The 22,617-nt window shown below is 43.6% G+C and overlaps 1 protein-coding gene across 3 annotated transcripts in view; it reads left to right on the plus strand.

The window, feature by feature from the left end:
- Positions 1-22,617, plus strand: part of KMO (kynurenine 3-monooxygenase) — a 30,489-nt gene that overhangs the window by 2,267 nt on the left and 5,605 nt on the right. The window contains exons 2-10 of one of the 3 annotated variants that reach the window (XM_006102784.3): positions 6,644-6,713; positions 7,316-7,413; positions 8,858-8,947; positions 9,806-9,854; positions 14,048-14,135; positions 16,230-16,395; positions 18,776-18,847; positions 20,088-20,209; positions 21,772-21,919. In XM_006102784.3, coding sequence (XP_006102846.2) covers positions 6,644-6,713; positions 7,316-7,413; positions 8,858-8,947; positions 9,806-9,854; positions 14,048-14,135; positions 16,230-16,395; positions 18,776-18,847; positions 20,088-20,209; positions 21,772-21,919 — 903 coding nt within the window. The remainder of the gene's footprint in view (positions 1-6,643; positions 6,714-7,315; positions 7,414-8,857; positions 8,948-9,805; positions 9,855-14,047; positions 14,136-16,229; positions 16,396-18,775; positions 18,848-20,087; positions 20,210-21,771; positions 21,920-22,617) is intronic. The other 2 variants (XM_023744104.1, XM_023744103.1) reach the window with 2 other exon arrangements.

Consider the following 22,617-nt stretch of genomic DNA (forward strand, 5'->3'; position numbering starts at 1 on the left):
CGGGTTGGGGGCAGTTGGGGAGAGGTCAATGGGGGAAAAAGGAGACTTATGTAATACATTAAACAATAAAGAATTTAAATTTAAAAAAAAAGAAAAAGGTTACCCCAGTGCCTTATCCAATCAAACACACCAACATATTTTGCGTGCATGAGTTTGCTTTCAGAACCAAGTCAGGAATCATCTCCTGAGAAGTTACGTGGCTCAGAAGCAAGAAATGTTTCTCATCAGAATGGTGTCACGCGGGATGTAGTCTTTGGAAGGACCAACTTGAAAAAGGGATTTGAAAAACCATCTCTACTTTTCTGGCTGCAAGGAGTTGGTGTAGCTTTCCAGTTCTAGCAAGTCAGCCTCAGCTTCCACTGGAGCCCTCATTACATGGATATGTCCAAAGATCACATTCCTGAGACCCAACTGTAATTCTATGAGTAGGAGGTAGAAGCAGGCTTTTCAAAAGTCATGTGGTGACCAGCTCAGACTGATTCTAAGGAAGAGTTTTATATGCTTCCTTAAGTCAAGAGTAGTTGATAAGTTGACACATGTTTGACATGACATTATCAGGTTGATTTCAAACACATTACAATAAAGAGGTATGAAGCGCATAAAACTGTAATGATCTTGATTCCCCTTCCCTTTAGGGTCGGCATTTATAAACTTAAAGTTACGGTTTCCTCATGATCATTGCCCACATGGCCAATCATTGTGGGAGAGGTCCCATGGGAATCAGCAGAAATTTAGCGAATCCTCTTACATCAAACCACACCAGCTGAGCACTTTGAGAGCATACCTCATCATTTCATAAAAAAAAAAAAATGACGTTACTGATTTTTTACAGAGAGGAAGGGAGAGGAATAGAGAGTTAGAAACATCGATGAGCTGCCTCCTGGACACACCCTACTGGGGATGTGCCCACAACCAAGGTACATGCCCTTGACCGGAATCAAACCTGGGACCCTTCAGTCCACAGACAGACGCTCTACCTACTGAGCCAAACCGGTTAGGTCTCAAGTGGTTTTGATTGGTAACTTAGGCCTCAATATCATGCATGGGCAGGGTGGGGCCAAAGCATGTGACCTGTAAAGAAGGAAGTAGAGGGAGAGACAGAAACAGAAAGTGGGAGAAATGGACTAACAGAAAACTGGGTAAATCCATAATTAAGTAACCAAGGAATCTCCTTAGACAGCCGTGGGCAAACTACGGCCCTGCAGGCCGGATCCGGCCCGTTTGAAATGAATAAAACTAAAAAAAAAAAAAAAAGACCGTACCCTTTTATGTAATGATGTGTACTTTGAATTTATATTAGTTCACACAAACACTCCATCCGTGCTTTTGTTCCGGCCCTCCGGTCCAGTTTAAGAACCCATTGTGGCCCTCGAGTCAAAAAGTTTGCCCACCCCTGTTAGAGCTCTGCATACGCACCCATAGGCAATGGTCAATAAAACTCTGATTTTTACAAATTATTTTATGATCAAAACAGTTGAGTGCTCTGGACTTTCGGTGCTTCAAAACAAATATAGAGACTTTTCATAGTTGCCCACGTCCTTCGTAGAACTGTCCTCTCTCTATCGAGGCTTAGCTCCAAGAACTTTCTGGAAGCTTTTACTGCTCCCAGGAGTTTAACCCCTCCCCCCAAAGTCTTCACTTCTCTCAACACCTTCTTCCCTCTTTATTCTCAGGAACCAGCTGTGCTTTCAATGAGAGCTTGTGGTGGGTTCAGAGTGGTATACACACATTCTCCTTTCCATTTATATCTTCCTATCTTAGTAGTTTCAGTCGTTTTTGGTGTTTTTTTTTTACAGTGTAAGGACTAAAAAGGTACTGACAGTTGTTCCGATTAAGCACGTTTTACAGAAAGTGAGCAGAGGAAATAAAGTTAGAGTAAAATGCTCTTTATCAGCCCTGTTACGAATCATTCTAGTCGAATGTCAGTAACATCTACCAATTTTTTTTGCTCCTTTTAGTTTTATTTGAACCTCAGTTACACAAAACTGGAGTTATCCTCATCTTTATTTCAGGACACATTATTATGACTCATCTTGGAGGAGACATTTTTATTTACTTTTTTGCTTGTTTGTTGATTAACAATAATCAACAGGAGCTGTAACCTTTGAACTCAACATGAGAATTACAACATTGACAGACTTATATCCACCTCTGTGCTCCTCTCTCACCTGTTATAAGTATTGCCCCGAATCCTGTGTTTCTCATTTATAAGTAAAGTTTTTAAATACTTATATACACGTTATTAATATATATATAATTTTAAAATTATGTATATGCATATATTGTGGATTAGTTTTAGTTGTCTTTATAAGAGAATCATGCAGTATGAAATTATTAAGAATACATTTTTAAATATATATGAAGGCCCTGGCCCTGGTAGCTCAGTTGGTTGGAGTATTGTCCTGTATGTACACCAGAGGGTCGCGGGTTCGATTCCTGGTCAGGGTACATACCTCGGTTTCGAGTTCAATCCCCAATGAGGATACATAAGGGAGGCAAATGATCAATATTTCTCTCTCACATGGATGTTTTTCTCCCTTCCTCTCTCTCTAAAAGTCAATAAAAAACAAACATATCCTTGGGTAGGAACAATACATATGAAAATTATTAAGGAAATTCGAGGCTTATGGTGATGCCATTTGTAGGGAGTATTTCAGGACACAGTTTGCCTCTAGGAGATGGCTCTGTTTAACAGCAAGCCCAGATGAATGTAATCCAGTCAAGACTAAAGAGGATTTTCCTAGATACGCTTTAGTCCCTTTGATCATTGATTTCTTTCCAGTCTACCCTTCTCCTAAGATGTATCTATTTAGAGTCCTGACCCAAAGCCTGGAGGTTTAGTAAATCCTCCTAAGCAGGAAGTCAGGTGGGTGTTCTGAAGCCCAAATGCTGTCCCTATAGCTTCATGAGTCCGATAAAATTCTGCTGAAATTCTCAGGCTGCTCTGCAAACAGTAGACACCCCTAGGCATGGCTCCCAATGCCGGGTTCATCTCTCTGTGTTTTCTTTTCCTGTTGGCAGAAGAGTTAGTTCAAATGATCGATTTCACCATTGCTCCAAATGGCTGTTTGCGGAGGACCAATTGGCAAAGGGCCAGGTGAATGCTGATAGAATAGACAGAAAACTTGGCATCAGTCAAGCGTAATGGTAGTGATGATAGAAGCAGGATGATGAATGTGGAAAGAGATGGGTGGATGGAGAAACATTACGGGGCAGGATTGGCAGAACTTGGGATGGATTCAACATGGAGAATGAGGGGGAGAGAGGTGCAAGGGATGACTCTTAAGTTTCTGGCTTGAGCAACGAGATGGATGGGATACCACTCACTGACATAAGGAATATCGCAGAGAACTGACAAGATGGGGCCAAGGATCACACGTTTCGGTTTGAATCTGTTGATTCTGAGATGCGTTGAGACATGCAAGAAGCTACGTTAATTAGACATTCGTATGTGTGAGCTCAAAAAAAAAAAAAAAAGAGATCAAGAAGAGAGGCTGGTGAACAGCAGGATGGAATGCTGCTGAGAATGCAGGTGGGATCATTGAGTATGGATGATCTTGCCAAACTTCAGTTGCTAGTGATGCGGCAAGTAGGTAAATCCCTGCAACCTACACAAAGCTAGTAGGAGGGCAATACTATACGGGTTGGTGAAGGCAACAGACAAAAAACTCTTCATAATCTCAGAGTAGGGAAAGACTTCTTTGAAAGATACCAAATGCATGAACAATAATGTAAAATATTGATAAATCTGATTACACTGAACTAAAGAACTGCCATCCTTATAAGTTACTCTAGAGTTTAAAAAGAAAGCCAGCCTGACCGGTGTGGCTCGGTGGATAGAGCGTCGGCCTGCGGACTGAAAGGTCCCAGGTTCGATTCCGGTCAAGGGCATGTACCTTGGTTGCGGGCACATCCCCAATGGGAGGTGTGCAGGGGCAGCTGATCGATGTTTCTTTCTCATCGATATTTCTAACTCTCTATCTCTCTCCCTTCCTCTCTGTAAAAAATCAATAAAATATATTAATTTTTAAAAAAAAAGAAAGAAAGAAAGCCACAGTGGATAGATCGTCAGCCTGCAGACTGGAGGGTCCCAGGTTTGATTCAAGTCAAGGGCACATGCCCAGGTTCTGGGCTCGATCTCCAGTGGAGGACATACAGGAGGTAGCTGATCAATGATTCCCTCTCATCATTGATGTTTCTATCTGTCTCTCCCTCTCTCTTCCTCTCTCTGAAATCCATAAAGACATATTAAAAATAAATAAATCAAAAGCAAGCCACAGAAGAAGATATTGGCAGCATTTAAAAATGACAAAGAGCCCTAGCTGGTTTGGCTCAGTGGATAGAGCGTCAGCCTTCGGACTGAAGGGTCCCAGGTTCGATTCCGGTGAAGGGCACATGCCTGGGTTGCAGGCTCGATCCCCAGTGTGGGGTGTGCAGGAGGCAGCCGATCCATGATTCTCTCTCATCATTGATCTTTCTCTCTCCCTCTCCCTTTCCCTCTGAAATCAATAAAAATATATTTTAAAAATAAATAATAAAAATGACAAAGACTCTGTACTCAAATCTACAAACAACTCAAAGGATCAATAGAAGGAAAATAAAAAGACCTACAACCCAATAGAAAATAGGCAAGAGACTTTGCAGGCACTTGACGAACGAGGAGCTGCAAGCAGTCAATCAATATGGGAGAAAGCCTTCCCCCTCTAGTTAATCAGTCATGCAGAGACTAAAACACCCTCCTCCCCTCTGACCCTCCAATGGGAATGTTTGAAAGTTTGAGAACATCAAGCGCCAGCAAAAACGAACTCTCAGAAGCTGCTGGTTGGAAAACAGATTAGTACAAAATGGGAAACCACGTGGCATAATAAAGGTGAAGACACATAAACCTTTGGACAGAGATTGCACTTTCGAGTATAAAACTCTAGGGCAGTGGTTCTCAACCTTCCTAATGCCGAGACCCTTTAATACAGTTCCTCATGTTGTGGTGACCCCCAATTTCATTGTTGCAGATTTAACATAATTAAAGCATAGTGATTAATCACAAAAACAATATGTAATTATAGATGTGTTTTCCGAGGGTCTTAGGCGACCCCTGTGAAAGGGTCGTTCGACCCCCAAAGGGGTCACGACCCACAGGTTGAGAACCGCTGCTCTAGAGGAAAAGAATGCACGCACATACGGACTAGGAGAATGTCCTTCGTAGCATCTATATATATAAAGAGGTAATATGCAAATTTGTCCAGGATGCCTTTACAGTCACGACCGGCTCCAAACCTTAATAGTCATGACCAGCACGGCTCAGAGCACGCCCCCACCCCAGTGGACACACACAGGGGTGGGGACCTGCTCCCAGCGGCCGAAGCGCAGCTCGGAGCATGCCCCCCGGTGGGTGGCGGTGGTGGCCGAAGCACAGCAGCCTGGGTCCTGGGTGCCGGAGGGAAGCCGGTGCCGGCAGCCAGGGGAAGGAAGGACTATTCTTGCACGAATCTTCATGCATCGGGCCTCTAGTTGTTAATAATAGTCCCCAACCAGGAAACGCTCGAATGCCCTTCAACAGTAGAACAGCTAAGTCATCTGTGAGATGTCATGCAAGGATGACTCACAAAGTCATAACAAAAAAAAAACGTGCCCATGCAATGGATGAATCTCATAAGCATATTGTTGTGTTGAAGCAAGATGCAAAAAAAAAAAAAAATAAATAAACATGTGATTCTAATTATGTGATTTGAAAGCAAGCAAAATCAACCCAAATTGCCTAGAGCCGTGGTCGGCAAACTGCGGCTCACGAGCCACATGCAGCTCTTTGGCCCCTTGAGTGTGGCTCTTCCACAAAATACCAACTTCTGCGCATGGGCCATGAAGTTTCAATCGCACTGTACATGCGTGCCCGCATGTGGAATTTTGTGGAAGAGCCACACTCAAGGGGCCAAAGAGTTCATTTGCTCGAGAACCGCAATTTTCCGCACCACTGGCCTAGCCGACCACTGGCCTAGAGATACATACCTGAGCGGTAAAACTCTAAAGAAGCAAGGACGGGTTATCACAAAAATCAGCATAATGTTTACCTGTTGGTGAAAGGCTGGGGCTCATAACTGAGGGGGAGGTGGGGGCAGCTTTAGGAGAGCAGCAATGTTCTACTTTTTAAAATATATATATTTTTTTTATTTCAGAGAGGAAGGGAGAAGGAGAGAGAGAGAAACATCACTGATGAGAGAGAATCATTGAGCGGCTGCCTCCTGCACACCCCACACTGGGGATCGAGCCTGCAGCCCGGGCATGTACCCTGAGCAGGAGTGAAAGGTCAACACTCAACCACTGAGCCACGCCAGCCAGGTGGCAATGTTCCACTTTTTTTTTTTTTTTACCAGAATGATGGTTATGTGTGTGTTTGCTTTTGAATTATTCTGTAAACTGTATACATGATCTTTGTATAAAAGTTATACCTCACTCTAAAAAGAAAAAAGAAACCTGTCTCTAAAATTATAACATTTAATCTTGAATTATGCCATTATTGTTGCAAATGGTGCATTCTAGTAGTGACTAAATAAACTGGTGTGATAACCAAGCCACACACGACAGTAAAAATTCTTTATACTGGTGGAATCAGATAAAAATGTGAAAAGAAACTTGCTTTGATTCCTAGGTTGGATCGTTAAATGCATGCTTCCTTGCAAAGAGGAATTTCCAAGTTGATGTGTACGAAGCTAGGGAAGGTAAGACAATTCCGAAAACTGAGATGTGGTTCTCATTCTGTGATCTCTTTCAATTTTAAAAGATATATATACATATTTTAAATATATTTTTATTGATTTTAGAGAGGAAGGGAGAGGGAGAGGGAAACATCAATGATGAGAGAGAATCATTGATCGGCTGCCTCCGGCACGCCCCACACTGGGGATGGAGCCCACAACCCGGGCATGTGCCCTCATTGGGAATCGAACTGTGTCCTCCAGATTCATGGGTTGATGCTCAACCACTGAGCCACTCCGGCTGGGCAGATTTAAAACAATTTTTTTAAAGGGGAACTGTTAGAATTTTTTAAATGTCAACTATCTAAATTCAATTCATACAAATTTACTATTATTAGCATTTTCTCTATAAGAGTTAACAAGGTCTTTTAATTTGGTACTGGTCACACCAGTCGCTCAGGTGTTACATGCCCATCTTGTCCAAGGATATAAGGAGTAGTGTGTGCCCTAGCCGGTGTGGCTCAGTGGATAGAGCGTTTGTTTATATTATCAATAAAAATACGTAAGTATTTAAAAGAAAAAAAAAGGAGACATGTGTAACGTGGACTCTACTTGCAACGTCTTAGATATCCGAGTGGCTCAACTGGCACGTGGAAGAAGCATTAACTTGGCCCTTTCTCACAGAGGACGACAAGCCTTGAAAGCCATTGGCCTGGAAGACCAGGTACCTCGTTCATGCATTTTCCTTAGAGAAGGTAACACTTGCTGTTTTGCAGCAATTGCATGGTTTCAGTTCATCCTGGTTCAGGGCGCTATGGAATGCCAAGAACCTCTGCGCGCAGACTCAACCTACAAAGCCTTTCAAGCTTCTGAGTTTGGCAAGAGGGTGAACATGTGATGCTTGAGGCACCTGGGATCCAGGGCAGGACCCACGACCTGGGGCAGAGGAAGGCTGCAACCCCCTCTGGGCTCTCAACAGGATGGGAAAGTTCTGCCCCCGGAAAGTGGGATCTGAGGTGGCATTAGGATGAGAGGAGCAGGCCAACTCCATTCTTTTCTTTAAAAATATATTTGTTTTTTTAAAGATATATTTTTATTGATTTCAGAGAGGAAGGGAGAAGGAGAGAGAGATAGAAACATCCATGATGAGAGAGAACCATGGATTGCCTGCCTCCTGCACGCCCCCTACTGGGGATTGAGCCCGCAACCCAGGTATGGGCCCTGATCGGGAATGGAACCATGACCTCCTGGTTCATAAGTCAACGCTCAACCACTGAGCCACGCCGGCGGGCCCACTCTTTTGACTATACAGGTCCATGATCTCTTACCCACAATTCTCTACTCCAGAAAACTCTGAAAATAGAAAGCTTTTCATCAGCCACTCAGCAGAAAATGTGACCTGATGGGAGGCTTTTTATGGCCTTATTTTTCTCTCGCTTAGTGTGACTGTTTTACTACAGAGATATTTTGTTTGATTATAGGTGGTGCTCCAGACGCTGCTGGGAGCTATGGGATAGCCACATAGGCACTCAACTATTCTCAAAAATTCGAACGTTTCTGAATTCTGAAACCAATGGGCCTTGTGGTTTTGGATAAGGATCGAGGGCCTGTAGTAGATTCTCCTTCCATGGCCTCAATGTCGCTTCACTGTCTGCCGTGCAGCTTGAAAATGTGGACAGAAATGATACGTTTTTCTTGATAGGACTTTTGTTGACAATGGGCATCAAAATGATAACATGAGTCAATATGAGTTCCAGCTCCATTTCTACACTCTTCTGAGGTCTGAGTGTAGGCAAACACTGCGCTGGGTTTCAGGAGGCCTGGGTTTTTGAGGCCCCATGGATGGCTCTCTTTTGAGACCGTGAGAAAAATCATTTCCCCTCTCTGACAGTAAAACACTCCCCTCAAGTGTAATATTTGATTTGGACCCAATGCACTTTAAGTCAATTCCAACATCTAACGGTTCAAAAAAGAAAAAGCAAAAACTAAAATTTGCAGGAACACCGTTTTAATTTAGTTTCCCCCATACTGTGCTTCCATGGTCCTTGACATTATTTTTTAAATGTTTTTGAAAATATTTACAAATCACACTTTAAAACTGATATCGATCTTATTTGCATAATGCCATGTTACAGAAATTGAGATGGGTATTTCTGGTTTTATTTCAGATTGTATCTCAAGGAATTCCCATGAGAGCAAGAATGATTCACTCTTTTTCAGGAAAAAAGTCTGCAATTCCCTATGGGACAAAGTCACAGGTAGGTTGACGCTAGAGATATTTGTTGATTATAGCTGAGTCTAATGTTGATGACCTATGAACCAGGAGATCATGGTTCGATTCCCAGTCGGGGCACATGCCGAGGTTGTGGGCTCCATTCCCAGTGTGGGGTGTGCCAATCAAGGATTCTCTCTCCTCACTGATATTCCTATCTCTCTCTCCCTCTCCCTTTCTCTCTGAAATCAATAAAAATTTATTTAAAATAATAAATACAATTGAGACATTTCATGTACCCCTAAAAGTATGGTGGGCCCGATGCATACTGTGCCTGTCATACCTCACAGAACAGTCGGTCCCACTGAATTGTCCTACAAAGTCACAAATACCCAACATGTGCCCCAGGCAGGTGATCCACTCCTACCAACTCCCTTCTGGCCACAGTCACCCCCTCACCCCCGCCCCCCCCCCACACATTTCACATTGAAATGAAGGCCTTCAGAGTAACCTCTTTGGGAAATAGTACATTTATTCTTGTGGTGTTGTCTTTGTAAGCTTTTCTAAATAGCTCAATTTGGAGACCTCAGATAAACGCATGAAATTTACGATTTGTTGTTAAAGCTATCTTAGTGAAAATAATATTTTCCTACAAGAGATGGGTTTGGTTTTTATAGCATCAAACTTTGCAAAAGCCTAAATTTAAACGTAAGCGTCGTATTATATATATTTGGTTAAAGTGCTTATTGTTTTCTTAAAAAAGGCTACTTAGCTACATGGTCTTAAAATGGAGCTTGCAACTTTCCGCTAAATAATCAGTTTGTCCTATTTCTGAGTGAGTAACATAGAATTACATGTGCCCATTCTCCAGAGACAAACAGCATCTACTCTATTTTTCTTGCAGTATATTCTTTCTATAAGCAGAACAAATCTAAACAAGGATCTGTTAACTGGTAAGTCCAAAGCTTTATTTTCCAGTTGTCATTTTGAATATAGCACATGAGACTAATCTTGTCACATGGTTTATTGGGACTTGTTTACCATTTATTTTTGTGAGTTATTAACAGCAGGACGATGTGCAATCCCAGGCCCTTCTTGAAACGTAGTAGTGAAACATCTCTTTCACCTTTTCAATCATCTTAAATACAGATTATTTTTTCAACGCGTATTGAATTCCTATTGTCTATGGGCACTGGAATGAATGAGTGTGATCCCCAATGAATAATGCACAGTCTAGTGGAACAACAGATATGCTGGGATGATTTGCAAAGTGACACAATTAGATCTGCATTTCAGAAAAACAGAAAGCAGTAGTGTGGCCCTTGCTGGTTTGGCTCAGTGGACAGAGCGTTGGCCTGTGGACTGAAGGGTCTCAGGTTCGATTCCAGTCAAGGGCATGTACTTTGGTTGCAGGCACATCCCCAGTAGGGGGTGTGCAGGAGGCAGCTGATCGATGTTTCTCTCTCATCGATGTTTCTAACTCTCTCTCTCCCTTCCTCTCTGTAAAAAATCAAATATATATATATATATATATATATATATATATATATATATCTTTTAAAGCAGCAGTGTGGAGGCTAATAGAGAGGACAAGCTTCAGAGATTTGGGATGATGCTTGTGTGCAAAAATGAGGCCCTGGACTAAAAGCTACAGCAACAGGGTTGGAGGGCAGGGAGCAGATTCAAGGTATTTGTGGGAGACCCAAAGATAGAGGGCGTGGGAGGTTGAGAAAGAGGAAGGAGTAAAATGTAACCCTGAGGTTTCTAATCTGAGTAACTAGGAAGGCCCACACATTAATGGGAAAAAGCCTGGGTTGGTCACTGAATCTGCAGCTTGGCTAACCAATCCAACCACATCCCTTGACCACAGTAGTTTTCTGTCCTCCTGCATTTGTGCGAAGCAGACCCACTCCCTGCTCAGCATGCCCCTGCAGTTCGCCTCCTGTCTGCTAAGTCCGTCCGTCTACCTGGATGCAGACCAGCAGTCTCTGTTCTTTGGAGAGCAGCGGTTGCCTGTGATTTATCTGAGTTTCTCCCACAGTTCCCTACCCAAAGCCATTTGCAATGTGCCTTTTGAATGGAATTGAATTAAACCGGGAGGAGGAGTGATGGAGAAAGTCCTTCTAGTTAATTCACCAGGGACTTAACAAATAAGGCTTAGAAAAATGAGAAACAAACAAACAAACAAATAGAGCTTAGCATTCTTTTGTTTTTTTAATCTCAGAAAGGAAGAGGGAGAGAGAGATAGAAACATCAATGATGAGAGAGAATCATGGATCAGCTGCCTCCTGTATGCCCCCTACTGGGGATTGAGCCCACAACCCGGGCATGTGCCCTGACCGGGAATCGAACCGTGACCTCCTGGTTCATAGGTCAACGCTCAACCACTGAGCCACGCCGGCTGGACTAGGGCTTAGTATTCTTAATTCAATTTCTTTACATACATTTGCAAGATTGTCTTTTGGATGGGCAGAAGGGCAGAGTGGGGCTAGGTGGCTAGACAGATTCATGTTGATCTTAAGAAGGTGTAATTTTCAACATGAGCTTTTGAAAATGTAGTATTGGCAACCTAAGACCATCTCTTTCTAGTACCCTCTAAATTTATTAAGGTGAAAATCATAGCAACCATGCATCGAGGCACCAGGCACTATAGTAAGTGCTTTATATGCCGCAATTTGTATAACCCTCCCCACAACCGGGTGAGGTGGGAATTACCTTCATCTCAGCTGTACAGATGGGGCAGGAGGCTTTGAGGGCCCCACAGGGCAACAGGTAACACTGTTAATAAGTGGCAGAATGTGGATTTGAACTGGAGTCTGTTTATTCCAAAGTTCATGCTTTTAACTGCAACTGTGCCGCCTCCCATGTTATATATGAAACATCTGCTAACACCAAGACGCTAACACAGGCAGGAAAGACCCAGCCTCGGTGCCCAGGTCAGAAGCTCCCCTCACTGCTTGCCACTGACATGTGCTGCGCAGCATGCAAGCTCATAAATGCTATGAACACGTCCCAGCTAGTGTGGCTCAGTGGATAGAGCGTCGGCCTGCGGACTGAAGGGTCCCGGGTTCGATTCCGGTCAAGGGCACATGCCCGGGTTGCGGGCTCGATCCCCAGTAGGGGGCGTGCAGGAGGCAGCCGATCTATGATTCTCTCTCATCATGGATGTTTCTCTCTCTCTCCCTTCCTCTCTGAGATGAATGAAAAACAAAATATAAATAAATAAATGCATGCTATAAATCCATTAGGAAAATGAATGCGGGGCCTTTTGGCTAATACACTTTGGGATGTAACGTGCTTTGTTCCTTTACACAAGTCTACCGTCTGAGCCGCCCATTCTCCATGGACAGTTCATTGTAAACGCTCATCTCCTCCTGACTGAGCGGCCTTCCCTGAGACATTCTAACTAACGCATTTTCCGGCACCAGCGTTTCGTGAGCGAGCCTGTCATGATTCACTCATCTGTGGGGCGTTAGTCATGGCTAAGCCAGACCAACAGGAAAAGGACCCAGGGCCAAGGGAGTTTGCTGAGTCCTGCCTCGAGCAAGTTTTAAGTCTTCCTGGTAATCTTCCAGTACTTCTCGGGGCCTTTACTCTACGAGTCTACACTGCAGATCCTCTAGGGCAGTGCTGTCCCAGATGTCGCTGCAAATGCCAGTCACATGTGTCATTGTAAATTTTGTGTTAACCCTATTAAAAACCTAAAAAGAAACAGGTGACTTGAACAATGTTCTCTCTCATCATTGATGTTTCTATCTCTCCCTTCTCTCCCTTCCTTTCTGAAGCCAATAACATATACTAGGTGGACCGGTTAATAATGCAGATTTTGTAATCAAAGAAAACACAATACTAGTAAAAGTTAGCCTTAGTGACTCAGGTAAATGCTGATTTCTCCAAATTTATTTGCCAAGGGATTTCTTATATGTAAATAAGTCTTTGGTTGAAGGTCGCTCAGACTTCAGTATTCTAAAACTTCCAATCCCACGTTCAAGAATCTTTAAGTCTTCACACGCCAAATCAAACTCAAAAATGGAACAAAAGGGCCCGGCCGGTGTGGCTCAGTGGTTGAGCATCGACCTGTGAACCAGGAGGTCACAGTTCCATTCCAGGTCAGGGCACGTGCCCGGTTGTGGGCTCGATCCCCAGTGTGAGGCGTGCAGGAGGCAGCTAATCCATGATTCTCTCTCATCATTGATGTTTCTCTCTCTCTCTCTCCCTTTCCCTTCCTCTCTGAAATCAATAAAAATACAATTTAAAAATGGGACAAAAGAATCCAAAATTTGAGACAAAAAGGAAGTAAGTAGAGACGGGAATACCGAGTTGGAAGTCAGAAGCTCTGGCATCCGTTTCCTGGCCTTTTGCTTCCTGTGGTCTCAGGCATCTTCCTTTTCCTGCCAGCATCATCCTTACTCCATTTATAAGGCGAATGGTTGTGAACTAATCCCCACATCCTGATTGGTGGCTTAAAACCAACAAATAGCCTGTAATGACAGCTTCCCTATCCTTGAGAACTCATACGGATAAAAAACATATTTTTACGACTATGACAAGAACATAATTAATAGTTCAGAAAATGAAAATGGCTAAATTCCAGAGATGACTAGCAGGAGAAAAAAAAAAAACACAGCAACAAAATAATCTGACTCTATTTATGAGACATTTCAAATATTTTAATTCTTTTCCCCCCAAGGGTTTCAGTGTGTGATTATAAAAAGCATTAGTATCAACAATCAACACTTGTTACAACTTGAATTAGAAGTCTAGAGGGCTTACAGCAGGCATCGTATGAGAAAGAATTTGGCTGAGTATTTTCAATCACAAAGAAAGCCTTGGCAACTTTTAAAATATGTAATGATTATTTCCTTTCCAGGCTGCTGATAATCTTAGCAATGTGAGAATTTGCATAATGGAGTTAGTTGGATCTTTTCTTTTCTTTTTGAGATGAGAGTGGTTGATTTTTATTCATGTCTTTTACTATAAATTACCCTGGAACTTTTACCCAATAAAATGCCACTTCAATCATGTTGCCAGGGATAGGAATAAATCACTCTATCATGCGGTGGTCAGGATGATCCCTATTTCACTTGGATGAAGTGAGTCAGATTGAGAACTTGACTCGTGTCTGCTTTCTCCCCTGTCCCCCCAGCGGTGGAGAAATACCCCAACACCAAGGTGTACTTTGGCCACCGGCTGTTAACATGCAACCTGGAGGAAGGAACCATCACCGTCCTTGGGTAATGGCCCGCCCCTGTCGGCTTCCGAGGGAGCAGTGAGGGGTCCGAGCGACCTGTATCTGTAAACTTTGCTCTTTGGCTCTTTGGAAAGAGTTAAATGACGACTAAAAGGGTGATTCAACGAGGCTCTAGAGTCCACCACACTGTGCTTCCACTTCTCTCCTCCCGGGAAACAGACGACTCTACACGACCCTGCATCTCACCCCTTTCTGGATGCTGCTAGTCTGCTTGTCCTTAGTTCTATTTCCTCTAAAGCTCCATTTCCTCTAAAGCTCCATTTCCTCTAAAGTTCCATTTCCTCTACAGTTCTATTTCCTCTAAAGCTCCATTTCCTCTAAAGTTCCATTTCCTCTAAAGTTCCATTTCCTCTAAAGTTCTATTTCCTCTAAAGCTCCATTTCCTCTAAAGTTCCATTTCCTCTAAAGTTCCATTTCCTCTAAAGTTCTATTTCCTCTAAAGCTCCATTTCCTCTAAAGTTCTATTTCCTCTAAAGCTCCATTTCCCCTAAAGGTCCATTTCCTCTAAAGGTCCAAGCCTCGGGCCCCACTCTTGCGATGTGTCATGGATTTCCAGTTCATTCGACAACCACTTGTCAACTCACACATCGCTAGCCCAGGCCTGCACCTTCATCCTCGGTCCTTCATTCAGTCAGTGTTAATTTCTCATGAGACACCTTCAGAGGACACCCTAGCCAGTGTGGCTCAGTGGATAGAGCGTCGGCGTGCGGACCGAAGGGTCCCGGGTTCGATTCTGGTCAAGGGCACGTACCTCGGTTGCAGGCTCCTCCCCAGCCTGGGCCCTGGTCAAGGCGTGTGCAGGAGGCAATCAATCCATGTCTTTCTTTCACATCCATGTTTTGCTCTGTCTTTACCTCTCTCTAAAAATCAATGGGAAAATATCCTTGGGTGAGGATTCAAAAACCAAAACCAAATCCAAAACCATCTTGCCATGACCTCTAACACATCCAAAACCTTGATCATCTGCTTTTCTCCAAGTGTGTCCCATTCCTGACATCCCTAGTACTATTACCCAGATAATTACAATTATTGTCATGTGTCCCTTTCCCTATTTTCTTTTTAAAAAATAAATATATTTTTATTGATCTCAGAGAGGAAGGGAGAGTGAGAAGGAGATAGAAACATCAATGATGAGAGAGAATCGCTGATCAGCTGCCTCCTGCACGCCCCACACTGGGGATCGAGCCCGCAACCTGGGCAAGTGCCCTGACTGGGAATTGAATGATGATCTCCTGGTTCATAGGTTGACGCTCAGCCACTGAGCCACACCGGCCAGGCCCCTTTCCCCATTTTTTTCTAACTTTTCTACTGGCCTCAGAGTCTACGCCTTCTTCCTGAACACCACAGTCCTTGGCTGTCACACCTGCACAGGCAGCTGCTAAAAAGAGGAACAACTGTAATAATCTGAACAATAAAGATTTAATTTAAAAATAAATAAATAAATAAATAAATAAATAAAAAGAAATCTTTTGTCTAAACATTTGAAACTAGAGGCCCAGTGCACAAAATCTGTGCACTGGTAGGGTCCCTAGTGGCTGCCAGCTGCTGGTCTGGTACTCCCTTCCCCTGGCCGGCCCCGCTCCCTGGTCAAACTCCTGGATGACCTCCCGGTCGAGGGGACAATTTGCATACTTCGCTTTTATTATATAGGAGTCTCTCCTCCCTTTTCCCCCCTCCCCGAACTGTATTCTTTTCTTAGGCTATTTTTTTCCTGCTACCCTTTTGTCAAGCCAAATGTATTGCTCCCGCAAAGCCCTGCTCGCACCCCTGCGGTGGCTCATACATCCCCTCCACTTGGAATGCTTTGCCTTCTTTTTGAGATCCTCTCCCTTCATGCAGGGAACTCAACTCTCAGGCCCACTTCCACAGCCTCGCGTGCCTTTCTTCCTCGGTACGGCTGTGTGTTATTCCTGTTCTCAGAGGAAAACCTGTCCTCAGGATACGTGTTATCGTCTTCATTGCATAGCTATCAACTCAGAGTGGGAGGTCAGGGGTGCAAAAGGGAGGAGTAGGCCCACTCACTAGCTGCCTTTTTTGTTTGTTTGTTTGTTTTCAGATGGTTCATTTTATTTTTCAGATCTGACCAAGTTCCCAAAGATGTCACCTATGACCTCATTGTAGGCTGTGATGGAGCCTATTCAACGGTCAGAGGTCACCTCATGAAGAAACCCCGCTTCGATTACAGTCAGCAGTACATTCCTCATGGGTACATGGAACTGACCATCCCACCTAGGAATGGGGATGTAAGTCCTTCCCTTTCTCACCCCCCTTCATCCTCCCCCCAGCCCCACACTCCACCTCAGGTCGGCATAGAGGTTGTGCTCAGTTGCATGTCTTGGTCAGTTTTGAGGTTTGACACAAGTATTTTGTCACTAAAAATAAATTGGGGTATAGATATCTCTTTAATACTATCCCTGTCTCTCCCTTCCCTCTATTTAAAAATATCTTTTTTATTTTTTTAAAATATATCATTTTATTGATTTCAGAGAGGAAGGGAGAGGGAGAGAGAGATAGAAACATCAATGGTGAGAGAGGATCATTGATTGGCTGCCTCCTGCATGCCCCACACTGGGGATCATGATCACCTATGCCCCAACCAGGAATCGAACCGTGACCTCCTGGTTCATAGGTTGATACCGCTGTGCCAAATAGGCTAGGGCTCTTTGCCCATTTTTCAATTGGAGTGTTTGGTGTTAAGTTTTAAAGCTCCTTAGCAATATTGGATATTTACCCCTTGTCAGATGTGTCACTGTGAATGTTCTCCAAAGAGTTTTCTTATTCCCATGTTGAACCATATGTGTCCAGAGGCAAATATGTGATATGTACATTTATATTGTCATAAGCAAGTAAATGTAGGAACTTATTATGAAAACTAAAATACCCACAAAAGGAAGAAGGATCTTGGCTTATACGTAAGGACAATAAACAGCATAGTTAAATACTTGATTTGCATACAAAACATCCATTTTTCAAGGTACTGATTTAATCTGTCTGAAATGCAGATATCTGCAATATAACTGGTCAATTTGGGATAGTGGTAGCATATACCAGTTATATACCAAAATGTATCATCAGTCAGGTCCATATTTTAAGATTTTGTCTTTCTATTTCTTCTTCCTGGTCAAAAAATGTGTTTACTAATTCTTTTTTTTAAAATATATTTTTTATTAATTTCAGAGAGGAAGGGAGAGGGAGAGAGAGAGAAACATCAATGATGAGAGAGAATCATGGATTGGCTGCCTCCTGCACGCCCCCTACTGGGGATCAAGCCTGCATCCTGGGCATGTGCCCTTGACCGGAATTGAACCCGGGACCCTTCAGTCTGCGGGCCGACGATCTAGCCACTGAGCCACACCAGCCAGGGCCAGGAATCCCTTGTTTTAACTTCTCCCGCCCCGCAAATTTCTTACCTGCCCAACTTTTACTTCCTATACTTCTAATTTACCTCCAAATCACCTATTGTCTCTCTACCACTTGAACTGCCGTTAAAGGGAAGTTATTTGGCTTTCTGTATAGGTATATGTTGCCTATTCAACTGCACCGTAAGATCTTTGAGATCAAAGAGTTATGCGTTGATTCACTGCTATGTCTATGTACTGGGCTCCCTTTGGGGCTCTGGGGATTAAAAAGCCAGGAAGGAATATTCTCTTCTCCTAACACAAAGTATGCAAATGTTACCTAGGAGACAGTTCTGTGCTTCTGTGTTCTTCTTAGCATGTACAATATACACACAGTAAGTGCTTTCTACACAATTGTAAAAAGCAATGGGAACTCGAAATAGTTGGAAAATGGATTGGCTATGCTTGTATATATAAAATATCCCTGGGAACAATAAGGGTTTGTATTAGTTCTTGGATCCATTGATCTACCCAATAATCAATACTTACTATTTTACTGTAAAGGCCAGACCTCTCTACTATTTATGTTGTAGGAAACAAGTGATAAGAGGCTAGTTTGTAAAATTTGGCTTTGCCCATGAAATTTAAATTAGGACCCTTCCATTCATACCAATAAGTCCCCAAATAAGGTGAAAAATAAAATCTAAAAATATTGTATACACATATACAGGGTGACCCCCCCCCAAATGTATATACACTTTAACAGCTGATAGTTCAATTTTGAAAGTGAAATGTATTTTAATAAACACTGCCTTTAAAATCATTCAAAGTATGAGCAAACATTTTTGGGATACCTTATATATATGTGTGTATCCATACATATATAGCTTATATGTGTCAATATGTATATTTATGTATAATGCTTATGTGTGTGTGTATGGAAATAAAGAGAAGAGAGAGAGAACATCTTATAGCCTGTTTTCAAATCTTCAATTATACCTAACACCACCATACTGGGTATTGATTTTAAACTTTTTGAAGTCAAGTGATCAAGTACATTTTTAATAAAAGGCAATGGAGATATATATATAACCTAATGTTGAGTTTATGAAAACAGAGCACAAAGTATTGTCTAAGACTATTTCTACTTTGTAGTAATAGATATCATGAATATGACACTGATTTAAGTTCCTGTGGGAAAATTATAAAATACTGGTAAGCATAGTCCGTTTTATAGGTGCATTGCATTAACACACTAATCAGGTATATACACATTGCTCTGCAGTTTGCCATGGAACCGAATTATCTGCACATCTGGCCTCGAAACACCTTCATGATGATTGCCCTTCCTAACAAGGTAGTATGGCATCTCTCAGCTCCTGTAATTTTGCGTCTACAATCAATGTTGTTCTTTATGCACTTTTGCACTGAGTATGTGTATACCTAATTAACCTCAGCATCGTGTAGGCTATAGAGTGATCACATCTTTGAAACTCTGGGCTAACGGAGGGAAAACTGAAGCCATTCCGATTATTTACATTGGAAAGGAGTCAGCATCCATGAATGACTGATGGGGGTTCGGTGTTGTGGAGCCTGTCATCTTTCCCAAGACAGTGAAGGAAGAAGTGGCCCCCAAAAAGCCAAAGAGACTTAGGTTGTGTATTAGGAAGTACTTTGTTTTTAAGATTTATAAAACACTAGAGGCCCGGTGCACGGATCCATGCACCAGTGGGGTCCCTCGGCCTGGCCTGCACCCTCTCACAATCTGGGACCCCTCAGGGGATGTCGGACTGCTGATTTTGGCCCGATCCCTGCAGGCCAGGCCAAGGGACCCCACCGGTGCATGAATCCGTGCACCGGGCCTCTAGTATGCATGTAAGATCTTTGGTTAATCTCTTCCCTCCCTCCCTCCTCCCCGCTTCCCTCTGAGATTCATCAGTCTGTTCCATGTTTCCATGCCTGTGCATTGAGTGTCTGCCCCGATGGTCAGTGTGCATCATAGCCACCGACTGAAGGGTAAAACGGTGAAACAGTCACTTAGGCTTTTATATATATAAATTGGAATATACATTATCAAAAAAGAGTAGGGCTGTTCTTTCATTAGACTCTCCACGTTTTTATATAGAAAATGTATAGTATTGTTGTTATTTCATTGTTGTTGCTGTTATTGTTATTATGCAATGTAGATCGATAGCGTTATCTGTTGGTCTTTTTCTGTTATCTTTTTTTCTCTTGGTATCAATCTTGGGTCCAATGTTATTTATACTGTCGTAAGACGAACGATAGAGGAAAACAGGGAGGCGATATTAAATGCAACCAACCTAGTAGTAATCCAAGGTGTGGTGTTTGCTTGGCGAAAATGTCTGAAACTCACAAGGTAGAAATTCCCCTAATGACTGAGAAGCAGAGGAGTAGCTGGAGCCTCAGCAGCACTTTCCTTTGGGCGTCGGAGAGAGCGCGAGGCTGCCTCTCCTGTCTGCTTGGACACTCCTCCCAGGTGCCATCTGCCACAGCCGGAGCCCTGCGATTTGGGGGTTCACACTTGGGCCCACATCATGGGCCTCCTAGTCCCGCTCACCCTGTTCCTTTCCTCACAGAACAAAACTTTCACCTGCACTCTGTTCATGCCCTTCGAAGAGTTCGAGAAACTTCCCACCAGCAGAGACGTGCTGGATTTCTTCCACAAGTACTTCCCGGACGCCGTCCCTCTGATGGGAGAGTAAGTCTTGAGATGTGCCATCGTCCCTAGCCAGTCCGGCTCAGTGGATAGAGCATCGGCCTGCGGATGGAAGGGTCCCGGGTTTGATTCTGGTCAAGGGCACGGACCTTGGTTGCAGGCTCCCCGACCCCGACCAGGGTGCACGCAGGGGGCAACCAGTCGATGTGTCTCTCATCGATGTTTCTCTCTGCCTCTCCCTCTACCTTCCATGCTCTCTAAAAATCAATGGAAAAATATCCTCTGGTGAGGATTAACAACAACAACAACAACAAACAAACAGATACGCAATCATGACTTTTGCTCCATTGGTCTGAGTTATTCAGAAATCAAATGGAGATTATGCGCCTTATCTGTTTTGCTTACACGTGCCCAGTTGGGCAGTGACCTAGACATGAAGCCTGTATGAGCGAAAGCGGATGCTGTGCTGTGAGCAGTTGGTTGAACAACCCCAGGCCACAGCCAGTTTCTCTGGGAAAGACAAGTCTCTGGTGTCCCCGGGCCTGTCTATATCCTGTGCGGGCTCTCGGGCCCCTGGTGAACAAGCAGCTGAGCCACAGCAGATACCAGCAGCCCCAAGTTCACGTACCAGCTGTGCAAGCTTTCCTTCGTCTCAGCCCCACAGTAAAACGGCGATAGCAATGGTGCCTGCCCAGAGGTTTACTGTGAGGACTGAAGGGCACTGCGCCCATGGATCATTCATCACAGCCTGGCACATAGAGAGTGATGGCATTGGCTCCTCGGGCCCATGTCAGCATCACCCCGCCCTGTGGGCCTCTGTCCCCTGGCCTCACTCAGTGCCTGTGTCCCACTGTCCCTCCCTCCTGGAGTCCAGCTCACTTTCTCCCCTGATGATGTCTTCACGGAGGCACACAAGGCTGCGGAAAGAGCACGGTTTTAAGACTTCTCTGCCCCTGACTTCCCTGAGCCTCAGGGTTTTCATCTTTAAAATGAACATCAGGCCTGGCCGATGTGGCTCAGTGATTGAGCATTGACCTATGTATGAACCAGGAGGTCATGGTTTGATTCCTGGTCAGGGCACATGCCCAATAGGGGGCATGAGAGAGGCAGCTGATCAGTGATTCTTTCTCATCATTGATGTTTCTATCTCTCTCTCCCTCTCCCTTCCTCTCTGAAATCAGTAAGAATATATCTTTTTAAGAAATGAAATGTGGGGATCAGAAGAAACTTCAGTTTCTCCCTCTCCTGCCATTCTTGTGTATTTATCAATAAAGTCCTATGGCCCTAACTGGTTTGGCTCAGTGGATAGAGCGTCGGCCTGCGGACTGAAGGGTCCCAGGTTCGATTCCGGTCAAGGGCATGTACCTTGGTTGCAGGCACATTCCCAGTAGGGGGTGTGCAGGAGGCAGCTGATTAATGTTTCTCTCTCGTCGATGTTTCTAACTCTCTATCCCTCTCCCTTCCTCTCTGTAAAAAATCAATAAAATATATTTAAAAAATAAAAAATAAAGTCCTATGGTAACGAAGCCAATAGACGTGAAAGAATGGGGCCGTGGTTAGTGCCTAGTTTACCATCTTTCCATTCCGCTTCTCTTTCTCCGAAGGCAAGCCCTGACACGGGACTTCTTCCTGCTGCCCGCCCAGCCCATGATCTCGGTGAAGTGCTCCCCTTTTCACTTTAAGTCACGCTGTGTGCTGATGGGAGACGCAGCTCACGCCATTGTGCCCTTTTTTGGGCAAGGAATGAACGCAGTAAGTTCTCCGCACCCCCCCCCCCCAACACACACACCTTCCCCAGGTAATAATATCTCAAATAAAACCAAACATGCCCTAGTGGGTTTGGCTCAGGGGACAGAGCATCGGCCCTCAGACTGAAGGGTCCCGGGTTCGATTCTAGTCAAGAGCACATACCTTGGTTGCAGGCTCCAACCCTGGCCCTGATTGGGAGGCAATCAATCCAAGTGTCTCTCTCACTTCGATGTTTCTCCCTCTCCCTTCCACTCTCTCTAAATATCAATGAAAAAATATCCTTCGGTGAGGATTAACAACAATAGCAAAAAACACCCCAGAAAAAATAAAACGTAACTAACACTATCCTCACAGAGTCTCTGAGAACACAATCAGTGCAACCATCATACCAGCTGTTTAACTAGATTCATCAGTAACTATAGGCAAGTCTTGAATTACTTGATCCAGCAATTTAATGTAGAAAAAGAAGCATGAAGCCTAAGATAGTTATCGGTGCACTTAGAAAATGTGTTGGTAGCTTAACATTTGGAGACTTGACTTCCAGCAATACAAAACTTCGTTTTTAAAATTTTTTCTAGATATCATGCATAAGAATATAAATGTTAGGTGCAAAGAAAGAAAAGATCTCAAATGATCTTTTTTTCCTTCACTTTTTTCCCCCCAAAGGAATGGAAACCACAATTGATGGGGTTGAATAAAAC

This window comes from Myotis lucifugus, unplaced genomic scaffold (genome assembly GCF_000147115.1).
Source record: "Myotis lucifugus unplaced genomic scaffold, Myoluc2.0 scaffold_428, whole genome shotgun sequence".
Lineage (NCBI taxonomy): Eukaryota > Metazoa > Chordata > Mammalia > Chiroptera > Vespertilionidae > Myotis > Myotis lucifugus.